This window comes from Abramis brama, assembly GCF_963993115.1.
Source record: "Abramis brama genome assembly, chromosome: 2".
In the NCBI taxonomy this organism is placed as follows: Eukaryota; Metazoa; Chordata; class Actinopteri; order Cypriniformes; family Leuciscidae; genus Abramis; species Abramis brama.
In genome coordinates, this window is record NC_139964.1 from 59036638 (window position 1) to 59064274 (window position 27637).

Consider the following 27637-nt stretch of genomic DNA (forward strand, 5'->3'; position numbering starts at 1 on the left):
ATCATGTGGCATGTTGATCACTGGCAGCAGAGCGTGGCAAAACATGACTTCATTTGGAGATGAATGACATCACTTTGTGTACCTTTTTTGTTGTTTTTGCCTTGATATGAGAGTAGTACTGTATATTGTTGTATATCAAGTATTGCATTTAAATCAATCAGAGCAGCACGCATAGTTACAAAGAAGCATTTTTTTTCCCCCTAAGCAATGGTCTGTGTTGGAGCGTGAGACATAGTTTTTAAAAGGAAGCAGAGGCAGCATCAGTCAGGAGCGGGAATGTCACCTGGGATAACATGACATGTTATAGGTACATTTACACTTGTACACCATACACGCATACAAGCACTCAGATCCAGGATGACACCTACAGATGCATTAAGCAGTGAAAAGGCTGCTTTACAAAACACACATTCAGCTCTAGTATTTTAAATATTTTGGTTAATGAAGACAGTTCATCATAATTTGGTGCACAATTCATTATAGTCATTCAAGACACTGGAGTTTGTGTTTGGTAATGAATAATTACACAGCAAAAATCATTTTTCTTAATCTTGTCTTCCTATAACAATTGAAACATCCTTAAAACAAGATGAATTAGTTTGGAAAGGAAAATAGTGCCGGATAATGCTTTTTAATATATATATATATAGTATACATTCATCTTTTAAACATAATCCTTGGGAGTTTCATGCATTTAAAATGCCAGTGGGTGGGGTAAGAAAAATAAACTTAATTTCAACTTAATTATAGGATTAATATTTAATGTTTTCAAGATGTTTCGACCTTTGTATCTAGAAAACATTAGCTGAAAGAGAAAGGAAGCGTGTATCTCGTGGTCACCTTGAGATGCTTTTTAAGTAGTTTCCAGTAAGAATGAAATTTTCAGTTTGATCAAAGCAGCACTATGGCAGGTAGGAATATTTTTTTGTTTGTACTTGTGGGAAAGTGCTCTGCCTCCTGCAGTGAAGATATAAATGCACGTGTCGCATATGCAGGTACACACATACACCTTCATCCACAGCAGAGCCAATCTGGGGAGACAGGAAGTCATGCTTTGCCCAAAGTCCTCTAGGGGATGTTGTCAAATATTAAATTGTCTCCCTTTAATGAGGTCACATACTGTGCTGTGTCCCGTGGGAGAGGCTCTGTGTTGGCACCGACATACACATACTAAGTTCTAGTCTTTTTAAAATTGCAAATCAAATCCAGCTTTCTTTGAGTTAATCCCAGTTGCCATGTCCCACCCATGAAGTTTATCTCTGAGGAATTCTTCTCTGTTCCTCCTTGCTATGGAGTTTCTTCTCTACATTTCCATCTTTAGATAAAAAAATAAAAAAAAAATTTTGAAATTATGCAGGAGGAACTTTTAGGGTGTATTCACACGCGTGTTTGGTTCGATTAAAACAAACCCTGGTGCGATTGCTCTGTAAGTGCGGTTCATTTGAATAAGTGTGAACGCTGCCATCTGAACCCGGACCGAGACTGCTGAAAAGATAGGTCTTGGTCCGCTTCCAAATGAACTCTGGTGCGGTTTGAATTAAATATGAATTCATATTTGAATTCATATTCATATGTTTTTTCTCGTCATAGTCTCAATGTTGCCCATCACGGTTCGGTACATGCACCAGAACCGCGTCTCCTCGCAGCAGATCTTCGTGTGTGTTTGTGACGGAGGGATTCCTGCCACTTTTTTTTTTGGATACCTTTACACATTTGATATGCTTTTCATGAGATCTCAGCTGCTACGCACATGCTCATTTACCCCAGCACACAGCACTGTTTTGGATGTTCGGTTCTGTCGCAAAATATAATAAAAAAAAATCCGACCAATCAGGTTGTGAACATATCCCTATGCCTTTAGGTTCTTGTTAAAATGCCAATGTGAACGCTAAGTGGACCAGGACTGTATGTGTTTGTTTGTTTTGGTCTGGACCAAACAAACCAAGTGAACCGAACTACATGTGTGAACACACTCTTATTGCATTTGTTGAAGAAATTAGTTGGCCAGAATGATTTGGGTGCGTGCGTATGCGAGTAGTCATTTAAAAATGACTTGTTTTTTAGAAAAAGGTTTAGAAAATTTGTTTCGCAAGCATACTTTAAACTCTCAAACCATAGGGCCAGTTCACACAGAATGCATTTTTGCTGCTGAAATTAAGAACATGCAACGTCATAGTTACGTTGTTAATTAGTATGTCATGAAATTGACAAAAAGTGGCCTACCAATATTGTTAATTATATTTATCAGGATCAATGTCCATAAATGTTTTTTAAGTTCATGTTAATAATTTGTATTTACTATGGCAACTGTAGATTCCATAACCTGAGCACAAAATACCACTAATCCCATATTTTTTTATTACTGTGGTGGCTCATACCAACTTAATAACATTATATGATAAACTACTTTGGGACTGCTATTTAATAGCCTTAACTTAAAATACTGTTTATTCATCAGTGTTAGTGATATTCTTAAAAAAAATAGTACGTTAAAGTGGAACGGCACTTGTGTGTGTCACGCTTAGGGACTTCTATTTTGATATTTTGTTCCATTTCCTTTAGTTCCTGTTTCTATGCAATGTTTGTTTGTGGTTTCCTTGGTTTCTGATTCCCTGTTTGTTTCTATGGTTAGTTATCATCAGCTGTTTATTATTTTGTTTCTTGTTATCCCCTGTATATATACTCCCTGTTCATTTTATTTCTTGGTCAGTTATTGTCTTATGTAATGTGTTGTGTTACTCCCGTGTTCATCATTGAAGTCTATTTAGAGAATTCCGAGTTCACGCCTGTTGCTTATCTTCCCCAGAACATTACAGTGTGTTAACCATTTTTTATTAAATAAATTTGCTTAGTTAAAAATAAATGTAAAAAAATGGGTTGCGGCTTAATGACCATGGGATAATATGGGCTTCATGGCGAAATCAGTTGAGAACCACTGCTTTAAAAACATCCGTGCTTTTCTTGAACAACCTCTGTAAAAATTACAGAGCAAATTACCTACTGATTTTTGGCTGTCTTGGCGGTCCTCTTAGAAATGAAATTCCGTCTGGATAAGGATGCCTGTGATTGCGGATATTGTATTTTAACATAGCCTTTCCTCATTTATTGACCTTTGTAGAATACAAAACCATATTTAATTTTCTCATTGCATGCAAATTCCTGGTGCACCTTTATTGTGGATTTAGACTTTCTGCCTAAATCAGTACATGATATGACAGATGTCCAATGTTAATAATTGTAACTCAGATGTTGTTTAGAAAACATATCCCTTCTGAATAGTGTTTTAGCTTATCCAAGATAACATTTAGTAGTTACTACAGAGACAATCCACCTTGAGTAACCTTTGCCGTCTACCTTGAGGACGTGGTTATAGGTCATGAAAAGGCGTAGTAGGGAAATCCGTAATTTCCTGTTAAAATGGGACATAATTTGATGCTACTTAAACCCTTTATGCTGTTTTCTCACAAATGTCACTCTCTCATTTCTACAATATATTTATGTTAGACAGAACAAGACTCTTTAGTTCCCCTTACAACCATAGGATAACAGCAAATTTCATTTACTGGCTTGTAACAGTCGGAAGCAATGATTGAATTTTGGCTTGAGAAGCTGGCATGCTGTCAGAAAATGCAAAAAAAAAAAAAAGTCTTTTTGTCTCTGTAATAATTAGCACTTCCCATGTGTACTTCTCTTTCATCTCAGCTCTAATAATTCTGAGGGTTGTGGGATTGTTAGTGCATTTGAAAAAATAAAAGACTGTTTTGACTGACTGGTGTTTTAAATCCAGGCTGATTTGAGATGGCTGGTTTTTTTTCCATACTGGACAAGTAATTATAGGTAGAACACAGGTAATCTGCTGGTGTGCTGTTCACAGTCATTGACTGGGATTTAAATGGCTCTGTTTTGCCTGTTTCATCCGTAATTGCTACCAAAATGATATTGTAATGTATACTCCCTCCTAGGCAAAGAAAAATGCCCAACATGGCTAAACACTAAGCTTTTAATTGTCTTAACCACAAATGATTGGTCAGGAAATTAGTGAAATTTAAGCAAATGCACTACTTAAAAAGCCATTGCTGTCTCAGAAAAACATCAAAGACAGAATGAAGTTTTTGGCAAAATATGGGAAGTTGTGTGTAGTGCGATGAATCACAATGAAAGACAAGTTGCATGGTGATGGTCCAGAGTGCTGTCTTTTGAAAATCTGCTGAGAAATAAAACAATTAATGCATCTCTACCATAGTGAATCATGGAGGAAGAGGTTTTTAGCTGCTGATATTGGTGAACTACTTCACTGTGAAGAGTCAATTAATGCTTTGGAGTACTGGAGAATATTGCAGAATGGCTTGCTTCCCTCTAATGAAAAGTTGTTATCTAAAGAGGAATGAACAGATATTATTTTTCATTAAAACAATGCTCCTGCCCAAATTGCAAAGGCAAGAAGTAGCTTAAGAAGTTTACCCAGACGGTTTAACCTTTAAACGCTTACCTCTGGTCTTTAGTGACACGGGATGTCAATCACTACCCTCGTCCTCATTCATTTTTTAAAAAGTTAGACATCAACCTTCTTAGTATTCCTCAATTAATTTAATATAAACAATACAACAAGAATTTTTTAAAGATTACCTGTTTTCCCAGTATTTTTTTAGTAAAAATTGTTTAGGGTCGCTAACGACCCGAGGTGTGTAACGGTGTGAGTATATATTTTTTTGTGCACAACAATAATTGAATCTTTGATGTCTGAATAAGTGCAATTCACTTTTATTCCACAAGACGGCAATGTCTGAACACAGTGATGAAGTGACGTTTCACTCATAGTTACCGCAGGCAGAAAACAAAAGAATGGGAAGAATCATCAGCAAAACTTGAAATGGCTCAGCGATTTACTGCAGAGCAAGTACTGAACGTAATCACATATTAGTGTCACTGTCACTTGATGGTGGATCTGGTGAAGAAGTTGTCAGCGATAAAAATATTGATTTTGAAGATGTTATTCATTAAAATTATAGTTTTGAGAATATGTTTGAGATCACGAAAATGAGCCAGATGCTGAATGTACTGGGAAATGAGCTCTGAAGAAGACGGTGATGATGGTATAAAACTGAACCTTTCCAAGCACCAAAAGGTAAAAAAAAAAAAAAAAAAAAAATGCTGAATTGTATTCTTCTGTAATTGTTACTCTAATATCAGGAGAGTTTTATATTATTGTGACACGTAGAGATCCATCCCTGCTAGATACAGATCCGGGTCGCTGAATACCTGAATATGTAATAATAATTGGTGAAATATTCATGCATTTAAGGGTTAAACATTTAAAGAAAACAAGGGGGAAGGCTATTCCGTGCTAAGTTATTTTATCTACAGTATTTGTGCAATTTGTGAACATCCTTATCGGTGATTTGTGATTAAAATGGTTAACCATTAAAAGACCATTAAATAGTTTGCCGTTTTTGTACAAGCAGATTTTTTTGCTGTAAATTGGTCATTTTAAAGTTTTACACCCATACTGTAGCTTCTCACTCAGAAGTCATACCTCAAAGAAACAGAGCCGACTTGCATTGCAAATAAATAAAAAAACAGTAGAAGAGGGAATGTAAGAAGTTAGAGGAGAAAAGAACAGAACACAATAAGATAGGCTAGAAATCTGAACAGTCATGTATCTGACACTCCATCCATATTAATACAATTTCTGACAACTTTGTTCTAGTTTACCAAAAACTGAGGCTTCTGAAAATGGCTTCCAAAGTGAAGAACCTCTCCAAAAAATGTTTAAAAGCATTGAATGTTAACATTTGTCTTATATGATAATAAATTCTGTCAAGGTTGTTTTCGTACAGATCTTTTCTGTTTTGTTACACTTGTTTGCAGAGTTCTTCCTCTGGTTTACAGCTGTCATTGATTTTCCGTTGACAAGTGGTTTGACTTTCATTCTTGACCTGATGGAGCTTTGTTTTTGTCTTCGAATGTTAATTTCAAAGTAAAAAAGAGATCACCATCTTAATTCAAATAATTTATAATTTACTGTGATGGTTGTTTTTCAAGATTCTTTGATGAATAGAAAGTTTAAAAGAGCAGAATTAATTTAAAATAGAAATCTTTTTCTATAACATTATAAAAGTCTACAGTCACTGTCAATTTAATTCATTCTTGTTGAATGCAAATATTAATTTCTTTAAAAAAAATACTGACCTCAAACTTTTGATTATATTATATATTCATTATATTATATTATATATCATATTAATTATATATTATATTATATTATACAGTGTTTAGTTTATATTGTATTGATTTATTGCAGTCATATTCTAAATTTAGCAATAGCCTACATGACAGTTGAAATGTGTAATAATAATACTAATGAATAATTTACAGTAGTACAGTATTATTATTAGTATTATGGATTTATACCAACGACAACAAAAAATCCTCACCTGCTCTTTACTTAATGTTCCTGTGAGACTCTTTGTAGCAGCTGCATATAACTTTTTGTTCAATCAAAACGTGGTACATATGGTTATTTACACGGCTATCTGGAATACTTTGATCTTATTGGTCAAATGCAATATTCCATGATCTAATATTTGTAATACTGAACATCACAATCTTATAAAACCTTTTTGCAGTTGCAGATTCATATAAAAGAATTACCTTCCATATGCTTGCTGTCGGTAGATTATCTTCCATGAGGTTTTGATCGTCTGAATAAATTTGGTGTGAATGCTTTTTGATCTAAACCAATCTGAATAATGAATGAAAAGAGATCCATCTGCCCATCACATCAAGACAAGACAACCACACCAAGGTTACCCTGCTGAAGGTCTTGAAAGAATCGGTGAGAAAACACGTTTTTGACATGCTCTTGAGAAAAGGTTAAAAGAAAACTTTCCAACCAAAATTGCCCTTTCTTAATCGTTGAAAGCTTTGCTGGAGATCTATGCCGCGCCGTGGGAATATATGATGGCTATACTCTTAATAGAGCATGTCAAGAGGCTTCTCTTTTGGAGAATGGTAACTCTTTTGGATGGGGCTCATCATCCATTTTACTTGAAAGAGTGTTTCTAGAGTGCGTTGAGACATTTCTGGGGTATGTTGTCCTTGTGAAGCAGCAGGACTGTCAAGAGAACTTCTGTTTTTAAGGGTATATGTCTGTGTTTGCAAGACTCTCTGATAACTTTATAACTTGATTTTAGGCTTGTATTCACATATAAAAGCTCCTCAACTCACAGTTGTGGTAAATGGAAGCTCAAGCATGTTCTCTTGATGTGCGAGAACCAAAGGTTCATTCTCATGTGTTACGCAGCACGTTTGAGCTTCAGCAAGAACCAATGAGGTTCATTCTCGTGTTACGCAGCACGTTTGAGCTTCAGCAAGAACCAATGAGGTTCATTCTCGTGTTACGCAGCAGGTTTGAGCTTCCACAAGAACCAATGAGGTTCATTCTCGTGTTACGCAGCACGTTTGAGCTTCAGCAAGAACCAGTGAGGTTCATTCTCGTGTTACGCAGCACGTTTGAGCTTCAGCAAGAACCAATGAGGTTCATTCTCGTGTTACGCAGCAGGTTTGAGCTTCCACAAGAACCAATGAGGTTCATTCTCGTGTTACGCAGCACGTTTGAGCTTCAGCAAGAACCAATGAGGTTCATTCTCGTGTTACGCAGCACGTTTGAGCTTCAGCAAGAACCAATGAGGTTCATTCTCGTGTTACGCAGCACGTTTGAGCTTCAGCAAGAACCAATGAGGTTCATTCTCGTGTTACGCAGCACGTTTGAGCTTCAGCAAGAACCAATGAGGTTCATTCTCGTGTTACGCAGCAGGTTTGAGCTTTCACAAGAACCAATGAGGTTCATTCTCATGTGTTACGCAGCACGTTTGAGCTTCAGCAAGAACCAATTAGGTTCATTCTCGTGTTACGCAGCACGTTTGAGCTTCTGCAAGAACCAATGAGGTTCATTCTCGTGTTACGCAGCACGTTTGAGCTTCTGCAAAAACCAATGAGGTTCATTCTCGTGTTACGCAGCACGTTTGAGCTTCCGCAAGAACCAATGAGGTTCATTCTCGTGTTACGCAGCACGTTTGAGCTTCTGCAAAAACCAATGAGGTTCATTCTCGTGTTACGCAGCACGTTTGAGCTTCCGCAAGAACCAATGAGGTTCATTCTCATGTGTTACGCAGCACGTTTGAGCTTCCACAAGAACCAATGAGGTTCATTCTCGTGTTACGCAGCACGTTTGAGCTTCAGCAAGAACCAATGAGGTTCATTCTCATGTTACGCAGCACGTTTGAGCTTCAGCAAGAACCAATGAGGTTCATTCTCATGTTACGCAGAACGTTTGAGCTTCCGTAAAAAACATTGTTCTCAGTCGTAAAGCAGGTTCAGTTGAGCTCCTGATTATGTCCGCTGATCAATGTTTAAATGTGAATAAAAGCCTAAATTAAATCTGTTCATCATATTAAGCGATCAAGTCTCTGCAGTCCCCGTTCAATTCTTATTGATTAGTTTTCTAATATCTCTTTATGAACTTTTTGAAGCGTCAAAGTGGTAGTTGCATGGCTGTCAATGGAGAGCACAGAAAACTCTCAGAATTCATCACAAATGTGTCCGTGTCAGTGTAATTATACATTTAAGAACTGAGAAATAATAATTAAGTACATGTACTTACTATAGGGTAAGGGTTAGGATGAGGGTGTGGTTTAAGGTTAGTTGCATGTAATTATGCATAATTTATAGTTTTCACTATAGTAGCCTCATGTAACATGTATAACAAAGACACTGTAAAATAAAGTGTTACCAAAATATCTTGGGGAACGAAAAGCGAACGAAAGTCTTTTGCGGGTTTGGAACGACATGAGGGTGAATATTTAATGGCAGAATTTTCATTTTTGCGTGTACTGTCCCTTTAAGACTGTCCTATTTAACTTTTAATATATAAACTTTTCAGTATATTAACTTTCCTATATAAACTCTAAAGTGAATATAGGGATCACATTATAATGTACAACATTTAGATATTAGATTACATTTAACAGTTTTATAAAATCTTTTAAACTCTCTTTAAAGCTGTGATAGTCTTTTCTTCCCTATTGTGATGTATATATCCGAGTGAAACGGCTTCCGGAACATGAAAAAATGTAGGGTGGGACATGATTTTGTCCATCGGGAATTGATTGGATCATTATGGTTTGCTGTTGGTGGATCTCATGTGATTGACAGTTCTTCCCACCCTTGGGCCAGTAAACACGTCATCAGAGAAGAGAAGAGAAATCATTTATAATAAATACTTCAAAACAAGAATTGTCCATTTTGATTTAAAGATTGGCCAAGATACCAAAGTTTAAATAAAAATCAGACATTACAATATGAACTCGAACATTTTTCCTAAACTATAAAAAACAACTTGTGAGCAATAAACTATTTCACTGGAAATGTATTGAGTGTAAGAAACCATTGTGTAGCAAGTGACAATATAACAATAGGATGACGATCATCTCATTATACACCTCGTGGTCTAGACATTTATAAATGTTAGGCTTTTAGCAGCCTGACTGTGTTTGTGTATGTCCGTTTCTTTCAGCTTCCCATTTATTTTTGTTTGCTCTCTCTCTACATTCATTGTTAGTTTAGTACTGCATTTTCAGAGCTGTCAGATTTTTCATGCTTTTGAACTTTAATTTGATTATAAGCAAACAAAAACGTGCTGAATACTTCGTTACTCCACTTATCTAGCGGCAAACAGTAATTATTGTGCATTTGTTCTATCTGCCCTCTGAAGAATAACTAACGCTCTCAGCTGTAACTAAATATGTCTACCTGAACACAAAAGGGTGCTGGCATATTTCAAACAATTGAATATATTTCTACACTGCATTATTATGTATTTGCTCCTCATACAAAACAAGCCGCTTATGAGACTGTTGTGGGTGGTTGCCAGGGAGTTGCTATGTGTCTGGCAAGATGTTCTAAGTGGCTTTTCCCCCTAGAAAGTCTTAGAAATATAACATGTTTTTGTGTTTGCATTTTCCCTAAAGGTAGAGTTGTAAAGTTCAGCAGAGAAAAATAAGGGACACTCTCTGTTCCTTTATACCACATGCCAATTGAGATTGAAGTAAACAGTTGGTGGCAGGTGACAATTGACCACTTTGTAAATAAAAATGAAATGCTGCAGAATCACAGTGTGTGCCTGCAGCTATGTGTATGTAGAAAAAAAGATAGCCTACATTTGAAATGGACTGAAATATGTGCAGAAAAAGCTTTGGAGATGCAATCACTGATTTCATCATATGATTACATTTTTATTTTAAATTAATTTTAAAGCCATACTGAACTACATTGCCATACACCATCAGTTTGACTGCTTATAAATAATATTTAATAAATAAAAGATAAATAATATTTCTATGAATTAATTTTTATTTTAGCTGCATTACACCTATTTAATTAACCTTAAGGCCAGTTATTTAAAAAATCCAGTGAAAAAAATAAACTTACTGAAAGTGGCTGGATGGTCTTATTTTTACACACACAAAAACACATACTGGTTTCCATGTTTTATGAGGACTTTCCCATAGACATAGTCTTTTTATACTGTACAAACTGTATATTCTATCCCCTTACACTAACCCTACCCCTAAACCCACCCATCACAGAAAACATTCTGCATTTTTACATCGTCAAAACACTTAATTTAGTATGATTTATAAGCTGTTTTCCTCATGGGCACTAAGATTTTTGTTCCCCATAACTTAGGGATTACCACACACACACACACACACACACACACACACACACACACACACACACATCAACAGTATAACTAAAAGTGTGAAAAACCAACAAATAAAGGTGCAAAAATGTTCAGTCTGTTCTTTTTTGCCTTTCCTCTTCTGTCTCCTTTCCTCTTCTGTCACCACCCAATGTAAGGATTTAACACAACTGTCTTTTTCAATTTGTTTTCCATTCTAATTTATCATTTTTGGCTGAAACTGATCAAATCTGATATACTAAAGCATTCTCAGTTTCATGCTAAAATATGGAACAAACTGCATTCTGTAACAGAATGATGTTCTGTTCCCTTAAATAGTATCAATTCAGTATTATTGCAGATGGTTGGTAACTGTAACTATAGTGATAACCACTGAATGTTGACTATATATTAACCGTGAGCATTTCTGTGTACAGACTGAGGTAATCACAAATCAGTTTGGATGTCAATGTGCTCATCCTTCTTATTATAAGGTTGTTGTGTGTTCTGCATAAAAAGGTTTCTGTTTACTGACACATCCAGTATTACAGTTTTTTTTCTTTTCTTTACTTTTTGGTGCTTATTTTATTGTAAGTTACACCAATTGAAGACATATTATAGAAATATATTTCAATTAGATATAATCAAAATGTAACCTTACATTAAAATAAATAAATAAAAAACATTTCGGTCAAGAATTTTCAATTCTGAGCATCACTAGAATAAGTATGTGTTTGAACATCAGACATTGTGTCTTTATTTGGCAAATAAAGTTTCTCATGTCTTATATAAGCCTTAGTGTTTGCACAGTTCAGGTAACACAGACTGAGGATTCTATCAATAATGTTTGTCCTTTCCATTTTAGAGATCATACTCTTCCTGCTTGAAGTTCTTTTGAGTGAGCTATTGTCCGTCACAAAGAGGTTTCCTGGTCACAAGGCACTTTTAAAGGGTCGTGTGTGTGTGTGTGTGTGTGTGTGTGCGTATATGTTGTTTCCCGTTCCCTTGAGAATCCTCTGCCTCCACTTTATGGAAATGTCAGTGATCACCCTGTCTCTTCCACTGCGTGAGTCCGTGTGATGTGTGTACGCAAGTGTGTGTGTGTGTGGACAGCTTGTGCTGGAGTTCACTGAAATGTTTGTGTGTGTGTTTGATGTGTAAATGTCACTGATCACCCCATTTCTTCCACCTGATTACCCATGCTTGCTTCTACCTGTCTGTGCGCTCAGATCTTCTCTGTGGGTAAATGTGTCCTGAGGCCAGAGGAAAGGACTGGTGCATTATGGGTGTGGGGCCAACTCCCCAAAACTGTATGACTGTACAGAGAATGCATGCGGATGTCACACAGTCTCATTGTATTGGAACCACAAAAAAAAGGTCAGATCACATGCCCCTATCATATTCGCATGGTGTATTTGGCACTTGAAGAAATAAAGTTTTGCCTCATTAAGCACGGCATCAAGCTCCTTTCCTGTGAGATCAACCCGGTAATCACCCATCGGTTAAAGATTAAATGTGTTGGCACAAAGCCTGAACAATGATGTCGTAGTAACTGGAGATTTATTTAGTAACATTTAGTGGTCCTTTATAACTAGTAATGTTATGCTTGGTCATGGGTCATTGACAAATAAGAGTGTCCAAGATAAAAAAGAAAATCTAGCTCGCGTCAAGAAGTTCTTAGAAATTAACCTGAATTAACTTTAGTTTAGTTATGTGGTATTTTACTTATTTTATATATCAATGATATATTTATATATGGTTTGTTAATATTTTGTTAATAATTAGATTTAATTTTTGTTTTCTGTTTTCATTTCAATTTTAGTTAAAGTTTTAGTAATTTATTTTGTAATTTTTATTAGTTTTTTTTTAAATGTATTAAGTAATTTAGTTTTTAGTTTTAGTTATTTTAGTACTTCAGCTGTTAATGTTTATTTTATTTCAAGTAATTTTCAAGGAATCAAGGAATTTTTTAAATAGTTTTAGTCAACGATAATAACCCTGGTTGCACCACATGACCTTTATTTGGTGTACAAAGGTTTTAAAATATTAATAAGCAGTTTTGTTAAAATGATTTTAAAATTGTTTATATATATATTTTTTTTTTAAAGATAAAATATTATGCCAAACTACTTTGTGTTCTTTTCAAGAATTCATTATTATTTTATTATGAATTTTCTTGAATGCATTTTTGAATGGAATTTATATATTATAAATATAAATTTATATTTATAAATTTTTTTTGTTGCAATTTTGAAACATAACTCATCCCACGCCATATACGAACATGAATGGCGACGAGTTTTGCATGGGCAAACATCACATAAGTTATCAAGAGTTAATACTTCACATTTTTGTTTTATCACCTTTGTTCGTTTAAGCAAAGCACTTAGTGGCTTCAGGAGGGCTGTTTCTGCAATTAGTCTTTTTTTTTTTTTTTTTTTTTTTGGAATGAAAGTGTCTGCTAAATGGCAAGTAATTTGCTAACAAGTGTGGTGGGAGGCACTGAGGCATTGGCCTTTAGCTTCATAATGGCAGACCGAAGTCATTTTTTCCCGCAGAGACAGTAAGAATGTTGACCTGGGATGCTTCAATGGGCACACACACCAAACGAGAAGACTGTTCCAAAAGGTACACAGCAATATCATGCTGCCTTCTAAGATACCTTGTTTAGCACAAATCCTAAGGTAGCATCAGGTGTATACATACATAGTGGACAATGCAATCCCAGAATGCATTGCAACCAGCTCTGTTGATGGTGGATGTAGTTGAGATATCAAACGTAAATAAATATACAATATGCTTTGTTCATTTATTGGCACTATATATCGTTTTTGGCTGATTTCAAAGAATTAAATTAATCTAAATACTTATGACATATCAAGATTTAAATTACTTTTGCCATCGTCTTGCACTATTTTTAAAGTAATAGCCCTTTAAGGCTTTTTATTAAGATTAATTTTCATTCTCATTTACACAATATTGTTTTTTCTAATGAATGCCTATATATAGTGATGATGTTTATAATATCTTTATATTTCATGCCTTTTAGTCGCATTTAGCAGATTAGAGCTGATAATTAGAATAATAGATAACTAGATTAGAAATGTAGTTCACATTGGTTAGTGACCGTCATATGAAAATAGTTGTTATTATTGATATTTGCTAAAATTTCAATATCAGTGCATACTTAATTCAGTACTGAAAAGTATCTACTAAAATAGTTTTTAATTTCAGATCAAATTGTATAAAAGTATCACATTGTTAGCTTAGCAACATGCTAAAGCCAAGTTGTTAACGTCCCCCTGTGGTGAAAATCCAGCTTTTAATGTTTTTAATATGCTTTAAGGCAAACCATGTGCAAAATCACGTCAACACCATTGCTGAGTATTTTCTCCTTGAAAACTGCAATGAACCAAAGACACGGTTTGAAATCACTGGTGTTTCTGACAAACTACCTTGTAACCAATCAGGTCAACGTGTGAGCGTCAACGAGTGAATCTCTGAGCTGGTGTGAGTGAGTGGAGGCGGGGCTAATTTGCATATTCATAGAACCGCATATACTAGGCAGTATACTACTACGTATATGAGGCAAGGGTGTAGAGTTACATTCAAGCTAATTTAAGGCATGAAGATTTAAATTTGTTTATTATATTTAAATGTCATTTTGGTGATCAAAAATTAGTTTTAAGGGATACAATTTTGGACTACAGGGGAACTTTAACTAAAAATACTTTCATCAGATTGCTAAATTGTTACCTGCTTTTTGCAACAGAGCTCACAGTGAATATATCTGAGAATATTCCAAGACTGAATGGAATGTTTTTATCCTTTTGACACATACTGTATTCATATAGTTTGAATTGCACACAGGCTTCCATTCAATTTAGAGAGAGCGGGAGAGCTCATATTATCAGTCTCATCTCAGGTCACATGCCTTCCCTACTGTTTTCTAATGGTCACTTCTTCAGAATTATTGATGTCATCTGAAGCCATTCTGACTTTAGATGGAGAGATTAGATTCACAATACACAAAGGCCTTGACACAAGTTTCTTACAAAGCACCAGAGTGAAAGTCCCTTTGAGATCTTTTTCTTAGTTTATTAGGTAAAAGGTCCGGATTTGTGTGGCAAAAACTGTGCACTACTGACATGGTGATATTCTTGTGACAAATAAATACCTTTACCTCCGCATTAACTGTGTGTCTAGGAGCAGTGTGTATTTGCAGATGTTTTCAGAAGTATATTTCATTTTTTTATGGCCTAAATCTTTTTGCTACAGCCCAAGGACTCATATGTAAAACTGTGTTTAGAGAGGGCATGAGTAAGCCTAATATAGAAAGAGTCAGCCATTTCGGATGATTATTTAACGGTGAAGTGTTTATATTTTCAGTGTTAAATAAAACGCTTTTTCATATCTACATTATTTCAGCAACAAAACAAAAAATAAAAATGGTAATTGCGACTTTTTATCTGGCAATTCTGAGTTTGTCTCACAATTCACACTCTTTTTCCCCTCACCTGAATTGATTGAGAATTGCGAGATATGAACTCAGAACTTTTGAAACACAATTAAGACTTTTCTTCTCAGAGTTGCAAGCAATTCTAATTCAAATAAACTCGCAATTCTGAGAAAAAAACATTTCTGTAACCGAATCTGAATGACTTTTCCCATGTATTGACCCCATATCTATCTATCTATCTATCTATCTATCTATCTATCTATCTATCTATCTATCTATCTATCTATCTATCTATCTATCTATCCATAAATATATTCTCATATAATGAGATGTACTTTTAATGTGTACTCAGGCACAGTTATCAGTTTCGAAATGGCCAAATATTGGCTGATGAATCAGACTGGCTGATATATTGGTCATTAATCAAAGTAGTATTTGGCTTTTATTGGCTTATCTGGACTAAAATATCATGGTCAGCACTTTATTCTTACGCTCAGTGTGCTTTCATTCATGCATCATAATTAGCCATCTTTGCATATTTAGTGAAGCTTAACTGTTCATTACATCAAAATTAAACACGGGTTTTCATTCCGTTATTGATGTTCTCTTCACAGACATCGCTCCGTACTTTAAAACCGAGGTAGGGGGTGCACAGACACATCTGGAGGGGAACAGACTCGTGCTCACCTGTCTGGCTGAGGGCAGCTGGCCGCTGGAGTTCAAATGGATGAGAAACAGCACAGACATCACTGAATACACACCAGAGTACAGGTAACAATGAACACACTGTTTGCTGTTTACATGTCTTATGTGAAACCAAGGCAATCTTTGAGGATCATGAAGTCTGCATAAAGCAGCAAAACATAAAAGTCCCAAGCCACAAATTTCACATTTTGATTTAATGGGTTTTTTAATTGATTTAAAGTAGTTTTTATAGCACTGTTTTGGTATGAGTAACCATTATCCTAACTTGCACCCATGTACTGAGGTCATTGTATTTTTTGTTGGAGATTGTACAGCAGACAATAGTGCTACAATATAAAATAATATAGACAGTGCAGAGTCCTTTGGGATCTCATTTGTACTGTTTCCTTCTTTGGCCTCTTTCTCTTGTCTGGTCATCCATCTTTGACCCCTCGTGTTTTGGAGACATTATTATTAGACTGACCTCAGAGTTGTGTCTAATAAAGAAATGGTGTATAATAAGAACAGTGTTAGCAAGATGAGCGATGAGGTCTGTTTTCATCTATTTTAAAGCCAAAAAATGTGACTTCAACAGGATAGTTCACTGAAAAATTCAAATTGTAATAATTTGCTCATGTTGGGAGGAGTTAATACTTTTATTCAACAGAAACGCACCAAGTTGATCAAAGCGACCATAACATTTTTTACATTATTATTGTTAACAAAAACTATTAAAAACATTTTAGCTGAAATAAAATATAATTATTACATGAAAATTAGAAATGTTGCATTGCAGACTAACTGAAGTAAAATTAAGTTGAAGCACTAAAATTAATAACTGTAAATAAATAAAATAAAGAAAAATAAAGAAACAACTTATACACGTGACACAAGCACATAAACTTATTAAAAATAAAATATTAAAATTGAAATGTTTAATTTTGACAATATAAGAGTAAAGGCAAATTCAAATATTTATAAAAAACTAAATTTTAATAAAACTAAATATTAATAAATAAATAAAAAATACAAAAATAACACTAATACTAAACCTGTATGATTTCCTAAACCACACTCACATCCATCTGCTCATAAATCCAAGCACTTGTTAGCGTCCACATTCAAACTTCTTGTATGTTTATTGAACTGCTTATTGTACACATTGAGGAAATCATGTTGCAGGTTCAGATAACACATATTTGACAATTATATAATGTAGAGCCAGGTTTTGGGATGTGTTTGAAATAGCATAGTAACATACTACTCATACTATATGGTCAATAGTATGCATAACCAGCGCATGTGTAGTATACTTTATTCCACAATGCAATGCACTTTTAATTACAGTGTTAAGAATGAATCTGTAATAATATCTCTCACTCCAGATTTTCTTCCTTGGCTCATTATTTGATCCAAAAGGGAGAAGTTAAGATATTTTTATGCAACAGTGGATTAAAGAAATGTCATAACTGGAAGTGACTCACTGAATTAAACATGCAGCCTAGTGAGGTTATAAGACAACAGTGTAGTACACTACTATTTGTAACATTTATCATTGCATAATGTGCCCTGTTTCACACTCAAAAAAGATGTAGTGTGCAGTATAGTGTATACTGCACAGCAAGAACATATCCATTCCTCAAGTAAGCACTATTTAAATCCCAGCTTTCTTTCTTTCTTCCAGATACACGATCGCATTGTTAAACCGCAAGGACACGGGTTTGTATCAGTGCGCGGTGAGGAACAGGATGGGAGCGCTGATCCAGACGAGAGCTGATGTTCGTGTGGCTTGTAAGTACATGTGTATGTTGTTAGAAAGGGAGTCTGGGAGGCTGAAGCACAAATGGATTTCACACATCACCACACTCACCTAGAACACACTCATATGCATGTAGCACAGGGTCCCATAGGGGAAGAACTAGAAGTGACATTCAGGAAACACTCCAGTAATTTTTAAATATGCTGTCTATCCAGTACACTTTATTTACTCTTTGTAATGCAGCTGGTGTTTGGGACACACATACAAGTATATTACGGCAAAAGCCACTGAAGGCCATGTATTAAAATAATTTGACCATGGTCAAGGGGTGTTGGAGTGCCTTAAACATCCTACACTGTGATAAAATCATTATACCGCAGAAGCCTAAAGGGTTAGTTCACCCAAAAATGAAAGTTATGTCATTCATTTCTCACCCTCATGTCATTCCAAACTCGTAAGACTTTAGTTCATCTTTGGAACTCAAATAAAGATCTTTTTATTGAAATCTGAGAGTTTTCTGTCCCTCCATTGACAGTCTGCAACTTTAAGCCCCAAAAAGGTAGTCAAGACATCATTGAAGTAATCCATGTGACTCCAGTGGTTTAACCTCTATTTTATGAAGCAACACAAGTGCTTTGTTTGCACAAAAAAAAATCTCCAACTTGCATTCACGCAACGTCTGCTCTCGCATCAATACAACACACATGCATCATGATGCTATTGTGAATGCGTGTTGGATATTCATATTTTGTAAATAAAGTGGTAAATTATGGTTGCTGTTTTTTTGCGCAAGCAAAGCACTCTTCATAAAATTGAGGTTAAACCACTGGAGTCACATGGATTACTTTAATGATGTCTTGACTACCTTTTTGGAGCTTGAAAGTGGCAGTAGTGTAGCTGTCAATGGATGGACAGAAAGCTCTCAGATTTCATTAAAAAAATCTTTATTGTTTTAACAAAATGACAGAGAATGTTGATATCAGAAAAAGAGCAACATAATTATGAGATGCTAAATGTGCCTCATATTGCAACCTAAATCATAGTCACAATATTATTTTTTTCTCTCTCTTTCTTTCTCTCTCATAGACATGGATAACTTTGCGGAACTGGAACAGAGGAAAACGGTCTCTCAGGGAAGAGCCGCTATCCTGAATCCCCCTGCTGTGAGCAGTTACCCTCGCCCTCAGGTCACATGGTTCAGAGACGGCTTCAAGATCATTCCTAACCATCGGGTGTAAGTTGCCATTTGACATTTTGACATCTGTGAGGCTTGTCCTGTAAAAAAGATCAATGGATATTGACTAAAACCTGCTCTAATTTATTATGTAAATGGTTTTGTCTAAAAAGGACGCTTAAGTCATCATTTACTGACTCCTATCATTTGTTTTCCAATCCTTTATGGCTTTCTTCGATAAAATATTTGTCTTTTTGATGAATATTCTGCTCATTCTTTTCAGTAGATTGTGAGTGAATGAGAACTGAGTCATAAGAAAATAAGAAGTTTATACGACTCCTGTGAGGAACACACCAAAGTCATTATTCTCTGAAAGTCATTGTTTAAAATTTCTCTTTTTGTTTTCCACAAAAGTCAGTCAGTCTTATAGGTCTGGAATGACATTAATAATTTAAATTAATAATTGAAAGGATCAATATATACAGTGAGGAAAATAAGTATTTGAACACCCTGCTATTTTGCAAGTTCTCCCGCTTAGAAATCATGGAGGGGTCTGAAATTGTCATCGTAGGTGCATGTCCACTGTGAGAGACATAATCTAAATAAAAAAAATCCAGAAATCACAATGTATGATTTTTTAACTATTTATTTGTATGATACAGCTGCAAATAAGTATTTGAATACCTGAGAAAATCAATGTTAATATTTGGTACAGTAGCCTTTGTTTGCAATTACAGAGGTCAAACGTTTCCTGTAGTTTTTCACCAGGTTTGCACACACTGCAGGAGGGATTTTGGCCCACTCCTCCACACAGATCTTCTCTAGATCAGTCAGGTTTCTGGGCTGTCGCTGAGAAACACAGAGTTTGAGCTCCCTCCAAAGATTCTCTATTGGGTTTAGGTCTGGAGACTGGCTAGGCCACGCCAGAACCTTGATATGCTTCTTACAGAGCCACTCCTTGGTTATCCTGGCTGTGTGCTTCGGGTCATTGTCATGTTGGAAGACCCAGCCTCGACCCATCTTCAATGCTCTAACTGAGGGAAGGAGGTTGTTCCCCAAAATCTCGCAATACATGGCCCCGGTCATCCTCTCCTTAATACAGTGCAGTCGCCCTGTCCCATGTGCAGAAAAACACCCCCAAAGCATGATGCTACCACCCCCATGCTTCACAGTAGGGATGGTGTTCTTGGGATGGTACTCATCATTCTTCTTCCTCCAAACACGTTTAGTGGAATTATGACCAAAAAGTTCTATTTTGGTCTCATCTGACCACATGACTTTCTCCCATGACTCCTCTGGATCATCCAAATGGTCATTGGCAAACTTAAGACGGGCCTTGACATGTGCTGGTTTAAGCAGGGGAACCTTCTGTGCCATGCATGATTTCAAACCATGACGTCTTAGTGTATTACCAACAGTAACCTTGGAAACGGTGGACCCAGCTCTTTTCAGGTCATTGACCAGCTCCTCCCGTGTAGTTCTGGGCTGATTTCTCACCTTTCTTAGGATCATTGAGACCCCACGAGGTGAGATCTTGCATGGAGCCCCAGTCCAAGGGAGATTGACAGTCATGTTTAGCTTCTTCCATTTTCTAATGATTGCTCCAACAGTGGACCTTTTTTCACCAAGCTGCTTGGCAATTTCCCCGTAGCCCTTTCCAGCCTTGTGGAGGTGTACAATTTTGTCTCTAGTGTCTTTGGACAGCTCTTTGGTCTTGGCCATGTTAGTAGTTGGATTCTTACTGATTGTATGGGGTGGACAGGTGTCTTTATGCAGCTAACGACCTCAAACAGGTGCATCTAATTTAGGATAATAAATGGAGTGGAGGTGGACATTTTAAAGGCAGACTAACAGGTCTTTGAGGGTCAGAATTCTAGCTGATAGACAGGTGTTCAAATACTTATTTGCAGCTGTATCATACAAATAAATAGTTAAAAAAATTATATATTGTGATTTCTGTTTTGTTTTTTTTAGATTATGTCTCTCACAGTGGACATGCACCTACGATGACAATTTCAGACCCCTCCATGATTTCCAAGTGGGAGAACTTGCAAAATAGCAGGGTGTTCAAATACTTATTTTCCTCACTGTATGTATATATATATATATATATATATATATATATATATATATATATATATAGACAACAAAACAACAAAAAGTCAGGCAACCCTCATCTGTACACTCTTAAACACACACACACACACAGACACACATGCTTGCATTGAAAATAGTGTTTCATCAATCACTGTCTACTGTCTTTAGACTGATTTCATCAGTTGGCCCCCACGGCAATGATGTGCTTTATGACATTTATTGATTCTCTAAATGAAACCGGCACGTCCTGCAGTTGTTGATGCCACGCTTCAGATTCTTGGACTGTTAGTAGCGGGGTCGACACGTCTACTCATCAAGCTTTACTGTCAGCATCTGAGGATAGCTCACCTCGCCGGCTGTCAGTCAAACTTATAAGACGGTCTTCATTTCAAAGGCCACTCGTACGTGAAATGCGTTACTCTATCAAAGAAACAAGATCTATAGTGAGTTATAGTGATTGTGAGTAGAGTGCAAATTGTTTAAGCAATGTAGTGTGATTGATGCTTAATTATTTTTTGTGATTGATGCTTAATTATTTTAATTATTTTTTCATCCTTGTGTTGTTCCAAACTGGCATGTATGCAACAGTGGATTAAAGAAATGTCATAACTGGAAGTGACACACTAAATTAAACATGCAGCCTAGTGAGGTTTTGAGACAACAATGTAGTACATTTATCATTGCATAATGTGCTCTGTTTCAACCTCAAAAAAGATGTAGTGTGCAGTATACTGAAAGGGGAAAATGTTGAAGATTTTATTTTATTTTATTTTAATGTGTGGCTTTGTGCAGGGAACATAAACTTTATGTTCCCTGCACAAAGCTACAAAAAAAAAAAAAAAAAAAAAAAAAAGTTTTAAAGGGGACTCATCATTCAAAATTCACTTTTACATGGTGTTTGAAGATAAATGTGTGTCGGCAGTGTGTGTACACAACCACCCAATAATGGTAAAAATACACTCACTCGTCTTTGTTTTAATCTCCATAAATCATAATCAGTGTCTCAGAACAAGCCCTTTGCAGATTCTAGCAGTGTGATGTCACATATGCCCAGGCCCCGCCCACAACTGCCCTATTAGCATAGACCGCCATGAGTGAGCTTTACACAGTCCGCCATGTTTAGCTCCTCGCCAGAGCATTTAACAGCAGCATTCAAATAAGACATTTATTTTTATTAAATCAAGAGCAGTGAGTGATTTTCTGTTTTTCTTTCTTTTCTTTTTTTGATTCATATTAACAGCATATATAGCAGTAGGTACTGAATATTACGCTGCTTTCACTTTAATACACAGATCTAATATACACATGCGATTTCTTTCCCTGCTGTTTACATTCACAGACATAACCAACTGTGTTTATTTTAGTAGTGGGAAGTTCGGATCATTTTACTGACTCGGATCTTTGAATCTCGTTCATCAAAAGGAACAAATCTTTTTTCGAGTCATTTCATTCATTTCAGCAGAATGTATTTAAAATGTTACATGATAGCCAAATTCCCCAAACATAATAAATGTTGATTGCATTTAGAATAAGAAAAAAATGGCAATGCAAGGAAAAGGCCAAATTATGAGAAACAGAAACGATTAATTAAAGGGTTAGTTCACCCAAAAATGAAAGTTCTGTCAGTAATTACTCACCCTCATGTTGTTCCAACCCCGTAAGACTTTCGTTCTTCATCAGAACACAAATTAAGATATTTTTGATTAAATCTGAGAGCTGGCTCACTCCTCCATAGGCTTCTATGTTATTGAAACCGGCCCTGAAAAGTTAGTAATGACAATGTTTAAAATAGTCCAAGTGACTACAGTGGCTCAACCTTAAGTTTATCAAGTGACGAGAATACTTTTTGTGCGCAATAAAAAACAAAAATAACGACTTTATTCAACTATTCATTTTCTTCTGTGTGGGCCTCTGAGTGAGTTCACGTAGTGAAACAGCGCAGCGCTTCTGTGTTGTACGTCAGCACGTAGGCTCACTATTGGCTGATGCTGGTCATGTGTGTGATGCGTGTGATGTACAACACAGAAGCGCTGACAGGAAGAACGAAAGACTCGGACCCGAACCCGAAGACTCGAGACATGAACTAATCATTTTGGTTTCCATGGGCGGTCAACACAAAATGAACAAATCACTCTCTGAGACAACTCGGTAGTCCCGAGTCATATTAAAGATTCGTTCAAAATGAACGAATCGTTCATGACCGACCCATAGTTTATTTGAACTTTGTGTGTTTTTGACATAACATTGTGTGTATTTGACAGTTCAAGCGCAATAAGACGTGAAAGAGAACTTAGTTTAATACTCACGGGACGCACAGTCTGAAAGCCAACTTTCTGTGCCTGCTTCGGATGTGTGTGCTCAGAAAACCATATATCAGAAGTTTCAGACAGATATGGATTTAAAACGCATGCAGATAATAAAGTTTCATGATGAAGAAGAACTGCAATGTCATGTGAGCGTGACCGTGATAGAGATGATAATCAAAACCAAACAGATGTTCTAGTTTTTGGCAGAGTTTCCGAGACACGAGCTGTACAGGATCCGCTCTCTTCAGGAAAGCAGCAGCTCATTTGCATTTAAAGATACATGCATGAAAACAGCATGTCTTTCCAACATTTCCAACATGCTATAATACATGATCTGTGGGGTATTTTGAGCTGAAATCTTCTCAGACACATTCTGGGGACAACTAAGACTTATATTACATCTTATAAAAAGGGGCATAATAGGTCCCCTTTAAGAAACGTGGAAGGCAATTTAGTGGACATCTTAAGTCCTTAGGACTTAGAATTTTTTTTATTTTCTACTAGATTTGTATGCATTTTATCCCTCCTGTCAGCTTTCAGATCTCTCTTTGTGCTTGAACGTGCTGGATTTGCATTGTTAACAAATCTGGGATTAGTTCTTTGTCTCCATGTCAGTGAACAGTTAGGAGGCCGCCTAAAAAGACTACAGAGATTTACAAAAACAGATAGAATTAGCAAGTTAAAACTGAGAGAAAAAAGTTTTATACGCAGGTACAATTCGTGTCTAGTTTGGTTGTTTGGTTTGTGTTTTGAAGAAGCATGTGATTTCTAAAAGAGTGTTGAAATTGGTCTTCTTGTTGCTCTTATCTGCATGAAATTTCATTTCCATGTTCACTCTTTCCTCTTGATTACTCTTTGAACTTCAGATCTCCACACGCAGTGTACTGCTCTTCCCTTCATCTAGTTCTCACTTTCTCTCTCCATCCCTCCCTCCCTCATTTAATTTTTTTTTTTTTTTCTCTTCCTTCTCTGTCTGATTGTGATGATTGAATTGGCTCTTTGGTTCTCAACAGTGCCAGATTTGGGTTCTTTGTCTTGTAACAATAGCAGAACCCTTTTTGGTGCTAAATAGAACCCTTTTTAAAAGGTTTCATAAAGAACCATGTTTTGAAAGTGCGATATAGAGCCATTTAAATAATAGTTTATTTTCATTAGTATTAGTTATTTATATTATTTATTAATATTATGCTTTTTACACCTGTATCTACCTGGTCTTGTAATACCTTGTTGCCTCTATTAGGGTTTTCCATTAAAAAGCTGATGGCAAGTCGTGTCAAATAGGTACTCATTTACTGACGTGAAATTGTAGTACAGTGCTCTAACAACAGTCATTAGCTGAATACTTCATTGAACATAAAAAACACAAATAAATAAAACACAAGAGGAAAAAATACATGATTGGTAGGAAAACATGCAGTTAGTTACAATTTTGAAAGTAAAAATGTATTGACATTTTAAGAAGGATTTTAAGGATAGTTTGTGTAGTTGGATTGTTGATCTCCAGACCAGTGTTGCCAACTATTTTTGAAGGAAAGTAGCTAACGCCTGCCCAAAAAGTCGCTAAATGTCACTAGATGACGTCATGTGTCAATTAGCATATTCATGACGTCATCACGTCATACTTGCATTCTGCCTGCCTAATGTTTTCTCTCCAAATTCATGCTCACATACTGTATTTTAATATATTATAATATAGCCGAATGTCCAATAAAGCTGCTCTCTCATTTCCTATATATTTTTTTTGTTAGACAATAGAACGAGTATGATATAGTGAATGACAAAAAAATGTATATGTGTGAAATTATCTGAATTGAGAGAGTACAGAAACTGGATGAACTAAAGCTCTTTGATAGTGAGTATTACAAGTGATAAGCACAAGAAAAAAATGGAAATTAAAATGGTCGACCCAAATTCTTTAAATATAAAACAAAAGAGAAGCAGATAAGTGATAAGTCCGTGGCAACAACACTGCTCATTCACGTCTGTCAGCTGCCGTGCGCAGAATGTGCTGCTGCTCCTCTCAGTCATTCACTGAACAGGGTAGATGCAGAGACGTGTGACGGCAGGGAGAAAGCAAGACCGCTCGTAGGACAGTACTGTCTGGCAACATTTGGAAAGTTACTGAGGTTTGTCCAAAACAAACGCTAGATTTGTCTCTAGGCGCTTTTTTGAAGAAGAAAAAAAGTTGCTAAAGGGGTCTGAAAAGTCGCTTAATCTAGCGACAATGCACTAAGTTAGCAACACTGCTCTAGAACAGGTTGTTTTGAATGAAGTTTTTGACAGTTAAGAGATTTAAAAAACAAAAAGGCAGGAAAAAGAACCCTTAACTCCAACACAAAGAACCATTTCAGCATAAAAAGTTCTAAATAGAACTGTTACTATGTGTAAAGAACACTAAAGGCCTGTTCACACCAAGAATGACGACTTTAACGATAACTGCATTATCATCCACTCCACACCAACGCACAATAACGCTTTGTTTATATATATACACACTGCAGTTATGTCACCTTTAAAGGGATAGTTCACCCAAAAATGAAAAGTAAGTCATCATTTACTCACCCTGGTGTTGTTCTAATGCCGTATGGCCTTCTTTCTTAAAAAAGGATGTTCATGCTTCATTCAAAGCTGCGTTTATTTATTCCAAAAATACAGTAAAATTGTTTAAGTACAGTAAAAAACTGTTTTCAATTTCAACGGTCAAAACTTTTTTCAGTGTCATATGATCCTTCAGAAATCATTCTAATATGCTGATTTGGTCCTCAAGAAACAGTTTTCATAGTTATCAATGTGGAAAGCAGTTGTGCTATGTGGAAACCTTGATTTTTGGCAGAATTATTTGATGAATAGAAAGTTAAACACCATTTATTAGTCAGCACAGCATTTATTTCATATAGAAATCTTTTATAACATTATAAATGTCTTTATTGTCACTTTTGATCAATTGAATGTGTCCTTGCTGAATAAAAGTATTTCTTACTTTCAAAAAAGTAATTTAATTTTAAAGAACTAGATGATAAAAATGTCTTTGTGTAACATATTTCCCCAGTGGCATCAGGCCGTAACACCCTGTTGGGCTCTAATTGTAATCTTTATTTTTAAGTGCGTGGCCTCATAAACAGATCTGCCTGAGGACAGGATGTTGAGCAGCTGGTGTCCTATTAGTGACACAATAACCTGAAGCTGACTGCTCTGAAGCCTGGAGTGATCATTGTGGACTTAAAGAAGGGCGCACAAACCCCCACAACCCTTAACATCAGTGGCTCAGCTGTCAACACCGTTGAGTCCTTAAGTTCGCCCTTAAGAGGGAAGCAAACACTGATACTGTCGTAAGGGAAGGATCAACAGAGGATGTATTTTATGTGACAACTGAAGAAATACAGTCTACACAATAGTCTTAACAGTTTGGTACAGGTCATTCACTGCACAGGAACACACTACACCGTGACAGGTCAAAGTAGTCCCGTGCCTCACATAATTTTAAAACTGACATTGATGTGTAATTTACGACAGTATATACAGTATATATACATTTTTTATAAAAAAGGTTTAATTTGTTATAACATTAGTTAAAGGGTTAGTTCACCCAAACATTTTAATTCTGTCATCATTTACTCACACTTATGTTGTTCCAAACCTGTATGAGTTTCTTTCTCTCTTTCTCATTTTGTTTTTCAACACAAAAGAAGATAATTTAAATTATGTTGGTAACCAGACAGTTGATGAGCCACATTGACTTCCATAGTATGAAAATTTTTTTACTTTTGATGTCAATGGCTACCGTGACACAAAGACATGGCGTGGCATGAAAACTATGGACATGGACATGGACATGGACACAGTGGTGTACATGAAACAATACTTGACCAAGACACGTGGCAAACATAAGGGCTTAAATACACAGACTAATTACAAGACAAGGGACACCTGTGAACAATGATCAGACAATTAACCAATGACAAACAGGTAATCACATGACAAGACACAGAAACATGACAATAGGCTTGTTCGACTTCATGCAGCTCTGCGCAGACCGATCGGCGGCTGACTTGAAGCAGTGCATGCCGGTTAGAAATTTTGTCCGACTTGATACAGCGCCGACGCCACGTGACTGTGACGTGTGCCATCAAAGTACCGCGAGAGCGATTCGAGAGTAGCCGGAGAACTCAGCCAGCACAGCTTCTGAAGAGCGGCTGCTCGAGCTCTGATGACGACACAGCTGTTCCACGATTGGCCGGATTCACCGCATGACAACGATCACGTGTGTTTCGTGTTTATTCAAACACCTTTAGTTCCTCTAAAGCTCACAAATCATTTTTTATAACAGTAAACACTCTTTTCATGTAGCTGCGATGGTATATTGTGTCATGTTTATCAAATTAAAACTGATTAAAAAACGTAGACTCCACTTCATTGA

The 27637-nt window shown here is 36.1% G+C and overlaps 1 protein-coding gene across 1 annotated transcript in view; it reads left to right on the forward strand.

Moving 5' to 3' along the window:
- sdk1b (sidekick cell adhesion molecule 1b) overlaps positions 1–27637 on the forward strand; it is a gene marked incomplete at its 5' end in the record, with an annotated part of 224774 nt that overhangs the window by 77854 nt on the left and 119283 nt on the right. Inside the window, 3 exons of the mRNA XM_084091359.1 lie at positions 15815–15971; positions 17569–17675; positions 18730–18877. Coding sequence (XP_083947485.1) covers positions 15815–15971; positions 17569–17675; positions 18730–18877 — 412 coding nt within the window. The remainder of the gene's footprint in view (positions 1–15814; positions 15972–17568; positions 17676–18729; positions 18878–27637) is intronic.